Source organism: Akebia trifoliata, chromosome 2, assembly GCF_017979445.1.
Source record: "Akebia trifoliata isolate Shusen 1 chromosome 2, ASM1797944v1, whole genome shotgun sequence".
Taxonomy (NCBI): Eukaryota; Viridiplantae; Streptophyta; class Magnoliopsida; order Ranunculales; family Lardizabalaceae; genus Akebia; species Akebia trifoliata.
In genome coordinates, this window is record NC_141376.1 from 8,694,608 (window position 1) to 8,714,075 (window position 19,468).

The 19,468-nt window shown below is 35.7% G+C and overlaps 2 protein-coding genes across 5 annotated transcripts; both read right to left on the minus strand.

The window, feature by feature from the left end:
• Positions 1–9,429: 9,429 nt before the first annotated feature.
• LOC147409347 (photosystem I reaction center subunit N) lies at positions 9,430–10,863 on the minus strand. 3 transcript variants are annotated; one of them, XM_086427907.1, is made up of 3 exons: positions 10,247–10,863; positions 9,804–9,902; positions 9,430–9,688 (listed from the first exon to the last, which is right to left on the minus strand). In XM_086427907.1, the coding sequence occupies exons 1-3, from the start codon at positions 10,470–10,472 to the stop codon at positions 9,612–9,614; spliced, it is 402 nt and encodes a 133-aa protein (XP_086284033.1). In that variant the 5' UTR covers positions 10,473–10,863; the 3' UTR covers positions 9,430–9,611. The 3 variants fall into 3 exon arrangements, with proteins under 3 accessions (XP_086284033.1, XP_086284040.1, XP_086284024.1); XM_086427914.1 differs by having other exon boundaries at positions 9,800–9,902; positions 10,247–10,862; XM_086427898.1 differs by having other exon boundaries at positions 9,430–9,743; positions 9,856–9,902; positions 10,247–10,838.
• Positions 10,864–11,804: 941 nt separating this feature from the next.
• Positions 11,805–17,313, minus strand: LOC147409348 (magnesium transporter MRS2-3-like). 2 transcript variants are annotated; one of them, XM_086427878.1, is made up of 6 exons: positions 16,133–17,313; positions 15,226–15,471; positions 14,996–15,124; positions 13,278–13,444; positions 12,904–13,123; positions 11,805–12,449 (listed from the first exon to the last, which is right to left on the minus strand). In XM_086427878.1, exons 1-6 carry the CDS (start codon positions 16,556–16,558, stop codon positions 12,129–12,131), a joined length of 1,509 nt encoding a protein of 502 aa, XP_086284004.1. In that variant the 5' UTR covers positions 16,559–17,313; the 3' UTR covers positions 11,805–12,128. The 2 variants fall into 2 exon arrangements, with proteins under 2 accessions (XP_086284004.1, XP_086284015.1); XM_086427889.1 differs by having other exon boundaries at positions 11,805–12,416; positions 16,133–16,693.
• Between the last annotated feature and the right edge of the window lie 2,155 nt (positions 17,314–19,468).

The following is a 19,468-nucleotide window of genomic DNA, read 5'->3' on the forward strand; positions in this document are numbered from 1 at the left end:
GATGAGGGGTTCTTTGACTATTTTATGCTCTTTTTAATGATCTGTTAGCTTCGTGGGGTTGGAGGGAATTTCATTCGGTAGCCTCGCCACGTATATCGAGTTGACTCTTCCGAGTCATATCGTTTCTTTAACAAGGCAAAAACCATTCGAATTAATTTAAGGTGAATTAATAGATGCTTATATGTGGTCAGGTTCAAACGACAACCATTTCAACACACGTATAGACAACGTGTTTTGTCTTATATGGGCAAAAATGTTTGGAATGGGCTGATTTTTTGTGAGAATGATCTCTATGGTGAGGAGATCATCCTTGCCAAAAATCAGCTCAGTATGAAACTTCTAGACCGTCCAATTTTTGTTGAAAAATTATAGACCGTCCAACTTTTGTAAATTAATTTTGATGGGGTTACAAGTTGTGGAATGGGATGATTTTTTGCTAGGATGATCCCCTCATCGCAAAGATCATCCTCACAAAAAATCAGCCCATTCCAAACATCTTTGCCCATATAAGACAAACACATTGTCTATATGTGTGTCGCAGGAACCCGACCCATATATATATATATGGGGCGGTTCATGGGACGTCTCATAAACCAGCTGAGAAACAGATGTGTGAGAGTCGTTGGATATGGGAAAAAGAATGGTCAGGATCGGTAGAGACGTCAAGTCGTTTAGTTTATTATAAATGTAATAAATTCCAAATACCTCCCTCTAATTTGTTTTAATTGTTTTTTTTTTAATAAAAGAAATAAACTATATTCTCTCTCTCACTGTCACTGTCTCACATGAATGAAAGAAACTCTCCTCTCTCTTGGGCGACCGGGAGCTACAAGTGGTCTCGTTGATGTTGCAGCAGAGCTCATTGATATTGCAGTAGATCTCTTTAAGGGGATAAGTAGGGATGAAATATTTGGTTTTAGAAAGCCTTCAGGTGAATGACGCCGTGAAACTGCTAATAGGACTTTTCTTGAGCGATCTGGTCTAGATGAAAGTGGTTTTCAGCGTCCACACCCCCAAAGACCCTCCCAATATGGGGATCCAGTTGTTTCAATGTGGTCCTCGGTTGAAAACTCATCCAGAGATTTGGAAGCTCTGCCTGTTGGAAATTTTGATGCAAGTCAGTTACATATGTTTGATGATCCTATTTTTCCATCTAAACATGCATTGACTTCTCTCTTTGGTGACCGTTTGGTTGTTGCAGCGCCACCACCTTTGATTGATTTTTCATCAGGCATGGATCCCTTGAATTTGGTGGGGTAGAGAGGGTCAGGTGATGGTCGGTGGACTAATGATGGTCAACCTCAGGCAAGTGATCAAGCTTCTGCCATTGCACAGGCAGTAGAGGAACAATTCATATCTCAGCTGCCTAATGTGTTTGCTGCCAATAGTTCTCCCATTCAGAGGTCGTTAGAGAACTCAATACCATAAGAGAACCCACAATTAGATGTTCCTGAGTCATATGTTAATAATCAACCACTGATGATAGGTGATAACATTGAAAGTCAACAACATGAAGCCCATAATCAAGAACTTGGTATCGAATCCGCACAACATCAGGATAATCAAACGGTAGAAAGTGATTCATATATTCCCCAATCATCCCATGGACAGGTCAATGTTGAGTCTGTTGCAAGAGAACAAGATGAAGGTTTACAAGTTCAAGAACCTATGTCCATACATCCATATGAGTTGAACAATGTATCAAATGAGAATCTAAGCATGGAAATTGGTGAGGGACATGGCATTCGCAGTGGACAGTTAGAGACAATATAACTTTGATGGGTTTTAATCAAAATCAAAGAAGATGGGAATTTTATAAGGGGCCATTATTTGAACCCGTCGATCGAGAGAAAGAGAGAGAGTATCATGATGGAGTCTTGTGAGATCGAGAAAGAGGGATCGAGAGTCTTATGAGATCAGTAGAGAAGAGAATGAGAAATGAGAGTTTCTTTCATTCGTGTGAGACAGTGACACTGAGAGAGAGAAGAGAGTTTATTTTATTAAAAAGAAAAACAATTAAAATAAATTAGAGGGAGGTATTTGGAATTTATTACATTTATTATAAACTAAACGATGTGACGTCTCTAGCGATCTGGACCATTCTTTTTCCCATATCCAACGACTCCCACACATCTGTTTCTCAGCTGGTTTATGAGACGTCCCACGAACCGCCCCCATATATATATATAGGGGGCGTTCAATGGCCAACTTTTTGGCAAACTTTTTGGCAAAACATTTTTCAAAACATGAGTTAGAGGTTTTGGAATGGGCTGATTTTTGGTGACGATGATCTCTACGGTGAGGAGATCATCCTCACCAAAAATCAGCCCATTCCAAAACTTCTAACCCATGTTTACAAGCTGAAAATTTGTGGACCGTCCATTTTTTGTAAACTGTTTTTTATGCTGTTAGAAGCTTTGGAATGGGCTGATTTTTGGTGATGGTGATCTCCTCACCGTAGAGATCATCCTCACCAAAATCAGCCCATTCCAAAACCTCTAACTCATGTTTTGAAAAATGTTTTGCCAAAAAGTTTGCTAAAAAGTTTGCCATTGAACGCTACCCATATATATAGAAACGAACAAGGCCAAGATATAGGAGATGCTATCAATACCCTCATACTTGCTATAACAAGACATTTTATAGGAGATCTAGACCCATATAGAGATAGAGCTTCAGAACTACTAACAAACCTTAGATGCCCAAAACTTCATGATTTCAAATGGTATAAGGACGTTTTTCTTACCAAAGTAATGCAAAGGACAGATTGTGGACATAGCTTTTGGAAAGAAAAATTCCTTTCAGGCCTACCTACCCTATTCGTAGAAAAGGTTAGAACTAGAATCAAATCTCAAAACAACGGTACAATTCCATATGATGACCTCACATATGGTCACCTAATTGGATTTATCCATTCGGAAGGACTCAAGCTCTGTAATGACCTTAGACTCCAACACAAACTAAAACAAGATAGGTACTCTACAAGAAAAGAATTAGGACAATTCTGTGAACAATGTGGTCTTCCTCCACCTTTTAAATCCTCTCCTTCCAAGTTATCCAAACGTTCAAAAAATTTTCGCCCCCGATATGGTAATAGAAACAGGAACAGTGAAAACAAAATCTTTAAACCAAAAACACCTTACTATAAAAAAGTTAAGCAACAAAAGAAAAAACCTTTTGAACGTCTGAAACAAACAAAACAAAAGAGAAAAACGCCTACATGTTTTAAATGTGGAAAAATAGGACATTATAAGAACCAGTGTAGGGTAAAACAAAAGATAAACGAATTAGAAATAGATAAAAATCTAAAGAAACAATTAGCAAATCTAATGATAAACTTCGACTACAATAGCAGCAACACTAGCAGCAGCCAAGAGGAGGATATCATTGAAGAAATACAAAACTCCAGTGAATCAGAAGAAATAAAAGATTCACTTCAATTCTGCAATACAACATGTAGATGCAAGTCAATAAATACTTTAACCAGGGAACAAAGAGTTTTATTTGACTACATAGATAAAATACAAGACCCAGAATTACAGAAATGATATTTATTACAATTAAGAGAAACAATAAAGAAAGAAGACACAAAATCTCAAAATTTTCAAGGCTACAACTTACAAGAGATATTCAAAAGAATTAAGGAACCAGAGAAAGAAGTAACAATCAAAGACTTACAAAGAGAAGTAAATCAGATAAAAGAAGAAATTAAAAGGTTACACCTAATCAATAAAGGACAACAAGAACAAATAGATCTATTAAACTTTAATAAACTAAAACAAAAAGAAGTAGTAGAATAAGAACAAATGGAAGAAAATTTTATCCAAATAATCAACAAGATTCAATACCAAAAATGGTTTGTTAATATAGAACTAGTATTAAATAGAGAGTTTACAATAACAATTGTTGCTTTAATAGATTCAGGAGCAGATTTGAATTGCATACAGGAAGGAATAATACTAACAAAATATTTTGAGAAAACTACAGAAGGAGTATCTACCGCAGATGGATCAAGCCTAAGAATAAAATACAAACTTACCAATGTTCATGTATGCAACCAAGGAATTTGTATAAACACTCATTTCATCTTAGTAAAAAATCTGACTAAATTTGTAATACTAGGTACACCCTTTTTAGCATTAATCCAACCTTTTACAGTAGATTCAAAAGGAATAAGATGTAAATTATTAGACCAAGAAATACATTTTGAATTTATAGAAGAACCCCAGGACAGAGAATTAAACATAGTAAAAGATAAAGTTATTACAAAAACAATCAACTTAATAAATAAAAAAGAAAAACAAGTAAGATTTCTAAAACAAGAAATAAACTTCTTAAAAACCCAGGAACAATTAGATAACCCTGAATTAAAATTAAAGATCAGAAGTTTCAAAAAAAATCTTGAAAAGGAAGTGTGCTCAAACCTACCCAATGCCTTCTGGCACAGAAAGCAACATGTGGTCAGTTTACCATATGAACCAGATTTCATAGAAAGAGAAATCAAAACAAAAGCAAGGCCTATTCAAATGAAAAAAGAAGATTTAGAATATTGCAAAAAGGAAATACAAGATTTACTAGACAAAAAATTAATAAGACCAAGTAATTCCCCCTGGAGTTGTCCTGCCTTTTACGTTAGAAAACATTCAGATATATATATATGGGAAATGTTCAGCACCCTAAGTTTTACCACACACTTTAACAAACGTTTTTTGTCCTACATGGGTTAGAAGTTTTGGAATGAGCTGATTTTTGGTGAGGATGATCTCTATGATTAGAAAATCATCCTCCCCAAAATCAGCCCATTCCGAAATGTTTAGCCCCATATTTACATGTTGAAAAATCGTGGACCGTCCATTTTTGTAAATCAATTTTGATGGGGTTAAAAGTTTTGGAATGAGCTGATTTTTGGTGAGGATGATCTCCTCACCATAGAGATCATCCTCACCAAAAATCAGCTCATTCCGAAACTTCTAACCCATGTAAGACAAAACGCGTTTGTTAAAGTGTGTGGTAAAACTAAGGGTGGCGAACGGGACCCTATATATATATATATTCATCCGTTGACAACATTTTGTCCTATATGACAAAAGAATTTCAAATTGAACTGATTTTTTGTGAGAATGATGTCAATGATGAGGGGATCATCATTGCAAAAAACCAGCTTATTCTAAAACTTCTAACCCTATGAAATGTGATTACAAATTAATAGTTAAACCACCAATTAATGGTTAAAATGAATGGTCCACAATTCTTTAACTTGTAAATTGGGATTAACAATTTTAGAATGGGTTGATTTTTTGCAAGGATGATCCCCTCACCATAGAGATCATCCTCACAAAAAATCAGCCCATTCCGAATCTTTTTACTCATATAAGACAAAATACATTGTCTTAAACATTGTCTAGAATGTTGTCCATGGATCCTATATATATAGGGTCCCGTTCGGCACCTTAAGCTTTACCACACACTTTAACAAACGCGTTTTGTCCTACATGGGTTAGAAGTTTCGGAATGGGCTGATTTTTGGTGAGGATGATCTCTATGGTGAGGAGATCATCCTCACCAAAAATCAGCTCATTCCAAAACTTCTAACCCCATCAAAAATGGTTTACAAAAAATGGACGGTTCACAATTTTTCAACGTGTAAACATGGGGTTAAACATTTCGGAATGGGCTGATTTTTGGGGAGGATGATCTTCTAATCATAGAGATCATCCTCACCAAAAATCAGCCCATTCCAAAAATTCTAACCCATGTAGGACAAAAAAACGTTTGTTAAAGTGTGTGGTAAAACTTAGGGTGCTGAACATTTCCCATATATATATATACATGGCAAGTGCAACAACTGTAGATTTTTCCTTCAGGATACACAATTGCACATGTTTTATGGGGATGGGAAGTTGTGTATCCCGATGGAAAAAATCTATGGTTTCTTGCATGTGAGTTTTTGAGTCACCTGGTTAGGTTAAGTACAAAATCATTACACTATTAAAAATATATAACTTGGCAGCTAGTGTTGTCTCAAATCCCGAACAAAATGATGAGATGGACAATTCAAGTTGACCATTCCACTCAAATTTCTTCTAAAAGTGCTCGGGCCATCTCAAGTTTGAAGGTTTTAAACCATGATTAGAGTTTGACGTGAACTTTTGGTATAAACTTATGTGAGGCACTCGAACCGAGAAGTCATTAACCATTGCTTAAAAACTCGTATAGGCAGAGATGAATCAACATGTCATCTCGATCTCAAAGGCCCACTAGGAAAGACAGATGCACGAGCAGAACCAAGATTTTCTCATAGTGAGGGCAAATTATTTAGGTTTTTAATTAGAAGTTGAAGAAAACGATATTTAGGTAATTTTCAAAGTCTACGAGATAAGGTCCAGTCAAGAGGCAGTGTTATATTCAAGAAATCGAGGTGGGGGGATTTGGAGGTGAGGGATGGGGACAAATTGGGAGGGAGTGCAGGTAAATGGGGCATGTAATTAGTTGAAAGTACAAGAGTATCTCAAAAGTTGGAGGCGAGAGGTGTGGGCAAAAAGGACATGTAATTTGTTGGGTCTCTCAAAGTTCTATGGGGGAAATGCCCCCATTGCATCCTTACTAGCTCCGCCCTCGAGAGATGTGATCCATTTGTCCGTTGCATGGATTTGTCCAAGATAAACCATCCTATGTTTTAAAATTATTAGTTAAATTTAAAAGAAATAAATAAAAAATAACTGGGTCAATAGGTTCTTCTATGCATTTTGATATACAATAATTATTTTTAATAATTTAAATATTTACTTAACATAAAATAATATTCTATGACTGAACATCTACTAATTCAATTTGTAATAAGAAAAAACTACACACACACATATATAGGGGAGCTTTCGGAGGCCCTAAAGAGAGCCAAACATTTTTCAAAACATGGGTTAGAAGTTTCAGAATGGGCTGATTTTTTGTGAGAATGATCTTTATGGTGAAGAGATCATCCTCACAAAAAATCAACTTATTCCAAAACTTTTAACCTTAGTTTACAGGTTAAAGAATCGTGGACAGTCCAACTTTTGTAAATCACTTTTGATGGGGTTAGAGGTTTTGGAATGGGCTGATTTTTTGTGAGGATGATCCCCTCATCATAGAAATCACCCAAAAAATAAATAAAATCAGTTTATTCTGAAACTTCCAACTCATACATTGATAAATATTTGGCTCACTTTAGGGCCTCCGAACGTCACCCACATATATATATATATATATAGATGAGATATTGAGTTTTAAAACGATGCTTAAATTTATTGTCTTCTTAGTACAAAAAAATTTTATTCTTCCTGACACTCTCAAATGGACCCAATTGATACTATGGATCTTTTAGTGGATCTAAGAGCTCAATGGGCAATTTCTAATTATTAGATTGGAGTAATCTCCAGTGATTGATTGTTTTTTATATTTAGCTCTAATTTCTATATATCATTAATTAATATATATTTTTTATTGTTCACAAGTCCATATCTATACATCATATGGTTATTGATGCAATTGAATGTGGCACAAAACTTTTTTTTGGGTGGGAAGACCTCAATTTTTTATATTTAATGAGAGTAACAAATTGTTCTTGTTATGTTAATTTATCTATCGAAGTACACCTCTAAAAATAAGTTATTCTTTGGAGTCGCGATACTGGTACCCACTTTTTAAACACTTATACCTAGTTAGTAGTTGCACCCTCGAAATTTATAACGAATTTGGCAATATACCCACATGGTATATGCATAGTTGGGCTCAACCTTCTTCCTCAAAACGTCGTCGTCCCACATAAAACTTCATCTTCGGCTAAGAGTTGTTCTGAATCTTACAAGCCATCAAATTTAAGTTCTTTTTTACTTGTTTATCAACTCTATTTTATAATGTATTTGTAACAGGGGGAAACAACAGAAAAATCAAGGTAAATGGTAGAAATTGATTTAAATTAGGGTTAAAACTCTAGTGTACAACAATTGAATGCTTAAAAATGTTGTCAAATATTTTTAGAAAGTATTAATAACAAGAACTTGTTGATAATGCCTTAAATCTGGAAAAAAAATCAAATCAAATCAAATTTTTGTTTGCTTATGTCAACCCTGAAATATCAACATGTGTTAAGCCATGTCAATAAACATGGCTTAAGCCATGTCAATAGGACTTAGGAGACATGACTTAAGCCAAGTCAAACCAATCATGTTGACACAAAGATTTTTTTGTAAAACATAATACACGAAAACAAAGATCGATAAATGCATGAAAATATATAAGTTTTATCTACAACTTTTGAACCATCATATTCATTGTAATTTTGGTCATTTGATTGAGTTATTTTCTTTTTAGATTGAGTTATTGTGAATCATTCATTTGAGTTCAAACAAATGAACTAAATAATGAAAAAAACCTTAAAAATAGAATGAGATTTCAATAGTAATCATTTTCCATTGCCGTAATACGTTGAAATAATGATTTTTAGAACCTTTTGAACCCTAGAATCAATAGAAAGTGAAGAACTAAGAGGAGTTATCTTCCTCTTCCCCAATGGCATTAGTAGAAATTTAGAGTCTTATATTTCAAATGTTTAGTTATTACGATGGGTCCAAATACTAAGACAAATGGGACCCATTCGTCATTTTCTTTTTTTTAAGTGGGTGGTAAATGTCTCAAAAAGTGGGTGCCAGTATTCCCACTCTATTCTTTATGCATATAGCACAGACCGAACTCCTCTTCTAATCACTTTTCTTCCTTTTTTTCTATAATAATACCCCCCTCCCCAACTTTATTGTTTTTCTTATTTTTCCTCATTTTTCAATAATAATACCCTTCCAATTTTATTATATTTTCTCTTTTACTCTATTAACTCTAAAGAGGTTGCCTATACCCTAGTTCTATATATGCTAACTCAAAACTCCACAAATATATTGGTGTGCAATTAAAGCAACTCCAATGCAAATAGGCATATCTACCAGGCATGTATTGTGGAGAGTGGTTTTGCCTATTCAAGGGATCTTCAGTTGTAACTCACTTTCTTCTTTTGTCTCTCCCACTTTCTCCCTCTCTAAAATATTTTAAACTAGAGAGTCAAAGTCTAATTGCGTTGGAGTGCTTTCGAAGGTATTTAACTTTGTAAAATGGTACTTGGAAAAAGATATAGAGCCTGAGTTCTAGTGCATTGGAGTTGATTTTATTGTAACTATTCAAGGGGCCTGTAGTCAAAAATCAATCTCTTCTTTTGCCTCTCCCACATTCTCTCTCTCTAAAATATTTAAAACTAGAAAATCAGAGTTCGATTGCGTTGGAATGCTTTCGAAAGTCTTTAACTCTGTAAAATGGCAGTTGGGAGAATATATAGAGCCCAAGCCTTAATTTGTTAGATTTGCTGTTAGTAACTATTTTTTTTCCTTTTACGAGAGACGAAAGTCATTTGATTATAAAAAGCATTCTGAAATCTTTCATGGTAGTGGAGTTTAATTGGTTACGTGGAATTACAATCCTATACAAAATGATCTACCATTATACAAGATAAGGGTATCATGAGATCCATAGTGGCTAATACTTGTCTCTACTTAGCAAAACCAAAACCCAACAATACAATAATTTGAAAATCATTTGTTAGCTTGAAGCCAATCGAGAATACCCTTCTCAGATTCTGAGAGCTCTTCTTTCTTCCCCTTCACTGACCCTTCAATAAATTCAAAGTAATCCTTGTAGTTGCGCTTGTAATAATCATCTAGGCGCTAAGAAAGAAAGAAAAAAAAAAAATAGAGATTAAAAGTTTAGTATGTAATCTTACCTACCCATCAACAAATTACACCGAAAAGAAGTAAATTGAAATTGTCCAAAGTTTACTTCTTTGTCATTTTTGACTTTGTTCTCCTCTGATTTCTTCAGATATCCTGTCAAAGTTCAAAAAACATTTAGTTTGTTTGACAACACTTTTGAAGTTTGAATGGAGGTGATCCACCTTTAAAATTCAGACTTTAGAAATTTTATTTTCATTTGTTTCATTTTAGATTTTAGAATCGAAATTCAAAAATTTTAAACCAGAATTAAGGACACTGGATGAAACTTTGGAAGTCGGATTTATAGTTTCGAGCCTTAAGAAGTGTTAGCAAACATAACTTTAAGGTTATTTTGGCAAATATTCTTGCGAAATTGATTATATTACAATAAATGACTATGTATCTTTTGGCACAGAGATTGAATTATAAATCAAGCTGAAAGTTTATTGAATAGTTACTTTGAAGAAGAGAAGTTCTCGAGTCGTTGGTTTCGGGAGCTGGTACTGTTGTAGATGATGCGAAGATGACGGATAGAAGGACTCCTCTTCTTCCCAGTTCTGTCATCCCAACTGCCAAGTTGGTTCTCGTTGGTCTCTGTCTTCGGTCTCCTCCGTAGACTCCTAGTACCGTCGAAGAAGCTGCGGGCTTCTCGCTTAAAGTAACAGTTGCCACAGCCAACGCCATCACGTTCACCTACTCAACTTTCTAGTTGAGGTCATTTCATTACTCTCTCTCTCTCTCTCTCACGCACACAAAAGCTGGACCGCGGGATGATGATAAGGCTTCACGTAAATGGTTTAAAACTTTAAATTACATACAACTCCTTGTTTTAAAGTGAATTTACTAACCACCATCACCACAACTTTTATGGCATTGTTACACTCATACCGATATGACCATCTACTGGAACCTCACGAGTGGATTTAATTAGATCACGAATCAAGGTTTAAAAATCTGATCACGATAAAATTAACAGATCATGAGAATAATCGAGATCATTTTGATCAGGACATTTTGAGATTGTACCATGAAGGGAAGAAAAAGTCTACATGATACAAACCATTTAATAGTGAGAGACTAACATGCTCTCTCTTCAACCTCTTGCTTGAAACCCTTGAATTTTCTTCTGAAAAATCAATCTCATCTTCTCAAATCCCTATCTTCTTCTTGAGCTTTGAAGTTGAAAGAGAATCTTTAGGTTGAAGATAATTGAAGACAATAGGCTCTAGGGGCAATCAACAATTTTTTTGCCAGTTTGAATACAGAAGGTATTTTCTTTTTGGCCTCTAATGGAAGACATTAGTCACTGAAGTATGTTATCATTTAAAATTTGTATCTCAAAATTACCATTTTTTTTTAGTACATAGTAGAAGGTGGCATGTGCAAACTCACAAATCAAAGGGGTTTATTTGTAATTTAAAATATTAATTAAAGAGTGATTTTGAAGATTACATAGTTAAAAAGATATATTTGTAATTTTGAAAATTCAACATGATTTTAGGGATTGTTTTCTTGCTTTTTGAAAAAAAGAAAAAAGAAAAAAATCATGATTATACTAAATTTAATTATAAAAGAGGAGGCATTTTTGAAATCCAAAAATGGGTGTCCTAGCCACTTCTACTTCGCCTTCTCTCATTATAATGGTAAAGAGAGGCCAAGAGGACCCTCCTTCGAGAAGAAAACTTACATGATTTTAGAGATTGTTTTCTTGCTTTTTGAAAAAAAGAAAAAAGAAAAAAAATCATGATTATACTAAATTTAATTATAAAAGAGGAGGCATTTTTGGAATCCAAAAATGGGTGTCCTAACCACTTCTACTTCACCTTCTCTCATTATAATGGTAAAGAGAGGCCAAGAGGACCTTCCTTCGAGAAGAAAACTTAGAAGATATAAGGACTTGAGCAACCAGTTGTACACTCATCCATATACCAGATCCATGACAACACTCCTCGACTCCAAAATATATAACAGCCCATATAACCTAAAAAAAAAAAAACCCTTTAATGCTACTGATGATTTGTTCTAAACAATCCATAAAATCATAAAAGGAAGGATCCACCTTAAAGTACAACCCGTAAGAGAGGGCCATAACAGGTCGTCCTCTATACATCCCCGGATAATAGTCGGATCGGATCAGATCTGACCAACTTATTGAATAAATCAATGAATGGGTGCAGCTGCATGTACATCAAGAATTGAAGAGACTCACATTACATCAATTCTAGAACTCAATGGCATTTCTTACAGCAAGCAAGCATCCATATACACGTAATACGCATTATAACCATGTAAGTACAGGAAACGATATAATATTCAGAGTTCCGCAGCATACAATGAGACTTACTCCAGCAGACGCTTGTGCTTACACCAGGCAATAGCAATCACATACAGTAATAAGCTGCCCGTGGCACCACCTCCGATAGTCCACAAGAAATGGTGCATTCCCGATTTATTGGGATCAAACAACTCAATTGTGATGTTCATCCCAAATATACCAACCACGACAACAAATGCACTCACCACAAGGGTTGCCGTCGTCAACACGACACCCATCTGCAAGAGATGGTTCTGTTTGTCGTCCAGCATGATATTGATGTAGTCCTCCGTGTCATCAACATATTCCCTCAGCTTCACCACCAGACAACCAACCAAAGTAAAGAACTGTGAATTGTACAGTAAACTTGGAATAGTTTCACAAATATTTTGAAAATGTATTGGCAATGAAGTGCCAACTTAGCTAAGTGGTAAGATGGGTGGTGTGTTGTTCCCACGTCCTAGTTTCAAATCCTCTTGAACCCAACTTCATTTGCTAATCACTAACCCTATACCTATCAAAAAAAAAAATATATGTATTGGCAATAAAATGCATAAAACATATGCTCTTCCAAGTTCCAAACCAACCCCCCTACCCCCAAAGACGTGTGGAGTGTTGTTCCCATGTCCTAGTTTCAAACCCTCTTGAACCCAACTTCATTTGCTAATCACTAACCCTATACCTATCGCAAAAAAGATGCATTGATAATAAAATGCATAAAACATATACTCTTCAAAGTCCCAATCCCCCCCCGCCCCAACGAGAGAGAGAGAGAGAGAACCAAATGGTAAGATTACGTACCGTAGATAGCTTGTTCAATGTACCGTCAATCTGCACAAAGTATGCCTCCAAGAGCATTTCAAGCTCCTCCACATCAAGTTGTTTGCTGATGGTACTGCGGGTGGTACTAGTATGGGTCCCATGGCTATCTCCCCTGCATACATTGGGTACGCCCAACAAACGTTTGCCTTCATAATTATCGAGAACCTCATTTCCCTCCAAGGAAATTTCAGCTGGAATCCTGAAAAATGAGATGCAATTTTGTCTAAGAGATACTAGAGATTGTTGCAAGAGAAAAAAAGTAAACCGTGATGCAAATGCAATCATTTCATCAAGAATTAAAGCAGTCTAGATAGGAGTGCATGCCACTATAGTAGTAGCCGTAGAAATTATACCTGTCATCCATGTCTGATTGAAGAACTACATCATCCATGCAGTCACTCCCGTTTAGTGAGGAATGAGAAGAGGACCCATCAGTGGTTTGCTGCAACATCTTGTCAGTCAGATACAGCTCAGCCATATCGTCATCATCATCCAGCAGGTGTTCAAGTTCATCCCTGACCTGGTATCAAGAAGAGACAACCTGTTTGACATATCTATGGTGTTCCAAGTTCCAGTCCATTTTTCTAGATTTTGTTGTTTCTGCTGATAAAAGTGAAAATAGAGACAAATAGGCATGTAATGTCCTAGAATTGTTAAACTCCAACTAAAATCCACGAAGTTTGGAGTTTTTAGGTTTTGGTGACAACTTCAGCACAAAAGAAATATACAACGTACGAAGTAATATATCATGTTGAGTGCAGGGATTGGATTTACATTGGGGGCAGGGGCAATTGCCCCCACAAGAAATTTCAAAATCAAAAGTTTAGTGAGCTATTGCCACTATTGCCCCCAGAATTATTTTTTTAAGTCTTAGTTGCCCCCACACAAAAAAATTCCACTCTTAGTTGGCCCCACATGGGCAAAATCCTGGCTCCGCCCCTGGTTGAGTGCACAGGTTCAATTACTGACAGCATTACTTAGAAATGAATTGAAGAATAATATTTGTTCAGCTGACACAATTTTTTTGGGATAAGATGTGTGTGTTTGTTTGATGAGGAGGATAAGGTTTTGAGGATGATGAGAAACAGAAAAACAAAGCAACTGACTCTCTTAGCCAATGAGTTTTGTTGTTGACTATGATATCAGTTAACTTTACATGGTCTGAAGTTCTAGAGCAGGCTCACTCTGAAGACGAGGTTTTGAAAAGATCCAAGAGGTAAGTAATGGACCCGATTTTTATTTTTATTTTTATTTTTGATAACGAAGAAGTTTTATCGAAAAAGATGACAAGGAGTCCTCTAAGGAAAAAAGCAACAAACAAAGGCCAAAAGGCACCAGCAGCAGAGAGGAAAACAAAACAAAAAACAGGCCCCCGACACCCAAGGGAGCAGTCACCCTCTGCACAACAGATTCCACCTGAACAAGAAATCTTCAAACAAGATAAATAACTGTGCACACCGTTACCTATTCTTATGTCGGATTTCACCTTGTGACACCAAATTTACTGTGAGAGTTCATGAATTTCCACGCAAGCCTATTCTTTCTTATTTTCTTGATTGGTTTGCTGGTTCAGGTATAATTAGGGCTGTTTTGTAGCTGTCCCCCACTCCCACCCCAGATGTGTACATGAATAAACATTCCCATTTTCACACCTTTCTGCTCTTAAGCACACTAGTGGCATTATTTGTCAACTTCTTTATTGTCAAATTGTGGTTGTTTTACTACTGTTTTGTATATTAAAGTTGGGTTGATTCATGTTTAAACATAAGAAAATCACACACTGGAAGAATATCTTCTACTCACTCAAGGCTTCAACTTCCTCTCCTTAAACTTCTTAAATTCAATTTTGGCAACAAAATCTTTTCAAGATGAATCTATAGAATAAATCAATAAACAAATTTGAGGAGTTATGCAGGCATTTTGAATAAAATTGGTTTAAACAAATAACAAAGAGAACAAATCCATTCAAAAAAGCCAGAGTTTTCCATTCCAATCAGAGACTTCAATAAGCAGACTTCATATAAAAAAGATGGAAATTCTAACACTTCAACAAATTGAGAAGAACACCAACCCTTTGAACACGGCCAGTAATTGCAACCAATCGGCTTTTAATTTGACGTACACGTTCCAAGTTAAGAGTACTAATCTTCGAAGTGAGCTTATCTAAGGCCGGGTGTGCCTCTCGCTCCAATGTCCTTGCCTGGTCAGAAATTAGAACAAACACACGCAGTAAAGACAGAGGGACCAAAACAAGCCATTAAACCACAAGTTAAGATCAAATAAAATAGAAAAATCTTTTACTTCATTGTCTAAAGAACTGCATGCAGCCTCAAGACAAGCTTCCAGCGCAACAAATTCAAATGGGAGAACCTTGGGCCCGTCCCTATTCTCGAAACCAGGTTTCATCTCCCGCTTAGCTCCTTCATCCGTCTCCTGAAGATGTGGAAATTCTCCAGAGAAATTTGGAGGTGTCGATGTCCTAGACTCCGACTCCATGGAATCGTACGGATTTGTCCAGTCGGCATGATCACCACTGAACCTACCTTCCTTTAAAATCAACAAACTATCACTCAAAATCAATAATTGATACATATTTTACAAATCTTGATTCAAAACCATAAATTTAGAAGCAACAAGAATAAGATATCACAAAGGTGGCACAATTCAGAAATTTAACTGTGAAATTAAATCAGTGGAGGATAAAGTAAAAAACTTAAGCCAAAGATCAAAATAAAAAACAACAATTGATATAGATTTTACAAATCTTGATTCAAAACCCTAAAATAGAAGCAACAAGAACAAGATCGATGGCAAAGGTGATACAATCTCGGAATGCAACTATGGAATTAAAGCAGGAGAGGAGAAACTAGAAAATTACGCCAAAAATCAAAATCAATAATTGATACATATTTTACAAATCTTGATTAAAAACCTTAATATCATAAGCAACAAGAACAGGATCCGTAGCAAAGGTGATACAATCTCGGAATGCAACTGTGGAATTAAATCAGGAGAGGAGAAACTAGAAAATTACGCCAAAAATCAAAATCAATAATTGATACATATTTTACAAATCTTGATTAAAAACCTTAAAATCATAAGCAACAAGAACAGGATCCGTAGCAAAGGTTATACAATTTCGGAATTTAACTGTGAAATTAAACCAGGAGAGGACAAAATAGAAAATTAAACCGAAATCAAACAAAACCTGGATGTTTGAGGAGTGGTGGAGACGGGAGAGACGAAGTTGAAGCTCTTCAACAAAGGGCGTAACAGCGGGATCTCTGGAATTGAGAAGGAGAACTTCTTGAGCGGTGATAATGGCCTTGATGTGCTCGAGATTGATAACGATGGCCTTCTCTCGTCCCAGGACCGTTGATGGGTAAGACAATAAAGGGTCAAGAATTCGAAGGTCTCGAGCAGGGAGGCCAGTACGGCGCATGATAGATTGCTTCCCTGCTTCGACCACTTGGGCTTGGCCAGTTGAGTCGAAGAGGAGCCATGTTCGAACCCCTGTAACTTTCTTCCTGAGCCCACCTATGCTACCAGAAGCTGCGGCGGTTCGAGCCGTTTCGGTCTCGTCTTCGACTGGGCTCAAGCCCGGCTTCGTTGTTGGTGGTCGAGGTCCCCTCATTGCTCACTTCCAGAGCAGAAGTTTCAGTTTGGACTGAGTAGTGATGAGAGCGTATCCATGAGATGAGAAATGCTGGCGCCACACCCACACTGACACTGCGTTTGAAAGACATGTGGTCCCTCCATGTTTTGGTAGGTATTGTGGAATCGATATTTCCAAATAGATATTCTATTGACACTCTAACCTTTACTTATTACACCCTAACTGCCTCAATTAGAGAGCTGTTAATGCCACAACAACTTTGCTATCGCCACACCAACTGATTGCAATTCTTTGGCGATTGACATAGGAATTAATGTGGCAATAGCAGCTCTCTTAAATTGTTTATGCCCCTTTTTAAAAAAAATTTAATGGGGGTATAATAAACAAAAGTTGGAGTCCCAATATAAGTTCTCATTTTATAATTGATGACCCGTCTCTTGACCTTGGTCTTCCCTTGTAGACTAGTGAAAATGATCTAAAAACCTTTTCTTTTTGAAATCACCGTCATCAATCTCTTAGGTCTTAATTAGGTCATGTTTGGAAACAACGTGGCTGTCGTTCTTGAGCAACAATTGTCAAGATCTTCAACCACCGGGTTCAGTTAAGATCTTCCGACTATTTACTAAGGGTAATTGACAACCAACATGTCATCTCAATTAAGACAACAAACACTCTTAGATAAAAATGATGACAACCAAGAATTTTACTATATGGTGAAATATAGGCATTTTCTTCAGAATTAAGAAAGAGTTCCACTTCATCTCTATAAAAATACGGTATTTTTTATATTTTATGGAAATGTGAGGATATGGTTAAACTTTAATGCGTGCATTGCATAACAAGACATGTGTGATTGGGAGTAACAGAGAAGATGATGTGGTTTGTGGAGCTTGATAGTATTGATCAACAAAGAGATACTGTAAATTCACTAATATTTTGTAAAATCTTAGTTAAGTTTTTTGGGATATTTATATTTCTCGTTTTTTGTAAAAAGGTGTAATTTGTAACTACGAGTTTTTTTTTTTTCATAACGAAATCAGTGTGATCTGTAGACATACCTCAATCTAGAGGAAACCACGTAAAATCTTTGTGTTTATTTGTGTGATCGTATTTTGTGTTTTATTTTTAGATTCGTTTTCTTACTGCGATTATACCTATTTTCTTAACAAATGTGTGTCTGGATTTGTTAAAATCGTATTGGATATAAGTAGGTCATTCTCAGTGAGTGTAAGAACAACATTGATTCACATATCTCAACCTACAATGCAACTATTTGTTAGATCTTAACTATTGATTTTAGTTATCTAAACGTGAGGCTTAGAATCGAAAGAGTAAAATGTTGAGTGTTGGATAATTAAGATTAATATATATGAATGATTTCTATTGAGATGGTATTGGAAATGCCTTCTATAAAGCCAATTAATAAAAAACATATGCCGAGTAAAAGGCTCTCCACTTTCATGAAGGACAAGAAATAAATTGTAAAAAAAAATATGGTGGGAGCAACTTTTTTGCATTTTAGTGCTAGTGCATAAGAAGAGCTTTATATAATATATATATATAGATAGAAAGATAGATAGATAGATAGAGAGAGAGAGAGAGAGTGTGTGTGTGTGCTAATAATATGACGACCTTTTTTGTGCATGCCCTCGATGCCCCTTGACATATTTGCCCACAGCCCAACAAACGTTTGACATGTGGTGTGAATAACATCAACAATAGAGAGAACTTCTCTCTCTTGCCCGTTGCCCACAAATTTATTTTTTTTAGATTTATAATCTTAAAAAGAGTCATTGGGACCATATTGATTATCACATTTACATTCCAACAACACTGCTTTTTAGATTTCATGAAAATATTCGTATATATAATAAAATAAAAAATCAACGGTGAAAAATAACTATTTTTTTAAATTTCTTTTTTTAAACTTCATATAGTTTTGTCCTCTACAACTCCATTGCACCAAATCATGTTTTTGAATGTCACAAGGTGATCAAATCAATATTTTTATTTTTTTGTTCATTATGAATAGAAGAGAGGAACAGGCGTTAGGGGCATTCGACAAAAACGACATCATTTTATCAAAATCCATATATATAATGATGAGCCAGGTCAGTGCTGATATCCCATAAAACGAAAATACAAAGGGAGCCTCGTATGGCTAAAAAAGTATGTATTATCTATATATTACTCTAATATGTTATTACCATATATGTTGTGTAAGCACGTGGATATTTTCTATAAGAGTCTTGATAATCTAACTCTCCTTTTCTATACGCTCCCTCCACAAAATCGTACAAAATCATAAAGATTTGTTCTTGTGTATCCCAAAGCAAAGGATCCACGGTTTTGTGAAGGGAGCGTACATAAAAAGGAGTTAAATTATCACGACTCTTTCTATACTAATGCGAGATGTTTACAAAAAATACACCCTCCCACCCATGTCGATCATCATCATCATCACATATTTATCCCAATGATCTCTAGTCAGCTTGATGAGTAATATTATTCTCTCGTTCCAACATATCTAGAGCCATGACGTCAGGTGCTGAAAACATGTGTACATCCATTGTCAAACGACCTACGTCATTTTGAGTATAAATTATTGCATATTGCCATGTGGCATATTCAGTTGATCCGCTAAATGTGACAATGAGAACATTTTTTGGCTGCCATGTTGGTGGACTTTAACACACAAAAAGAAATTGATCAAATGTGCCAACTTGCTAAGTTCTTTAAAGTCTTCAAGTGCTGATATCCCAACTTGAGTTTGAAACTGTCTAATTTCTCACAAGTATCATTGCTTGCATAACAGAAGTAAAAAATAAGATAAAACAGAGAAACACACATACTGAAATGGTTTAAAGTCTTCGAGTGCCAACATAGAATATAATAGTAGGTAATTGCATCCTTCAGAAAAAAAAAAAA

Bases quoted from the DNA above. Each gene is read 5' to 3' on its own strand.
- LOC147409348 (XM_086427878.1), bottom strand. From the start codon at position 16,558: ATGAGGGGACCTCGACCACCAACAACGAAGCCGGGCTTGAGCCCAGTC. The intron at 15,125-15,225 runs GTAAAAGATTTT...ATTTCTGACCAG, and splicing joins GCAGTTCTTTAGACAATGAA to GCAAGGACATTGGAGCGAGA. The intron at 13,445-14,995 runs GTTGGTGTTCTT...TCTTGATACCAG, and splicing joins TTACTGGCCGTGTTCAAAGG to GTCAGGGATGAACTTGAACA.
- LOC147409347 (XM_086427898.1), bottom strand. From the start codon at position 10,472: ATGGCGTTGGCTGTGGCAACTGTTACTTTAAGCGAGAAGCCCGCAGCT. The intron at 9,903-10,246 runs GTAACTATTCAA...GAACTTTGACAG, and splicing joins GAGAACTTCTCTTCTTCAAA to GATATCTGAAGAAATCAGAG. The intron at 9,744-9,855 runs GTAAACTTTGGA...TTTCTTTCTTAG, and splicing joins AAGTCAAAAATGACAAAGAA to CGCCTAGATGATTATTACAA.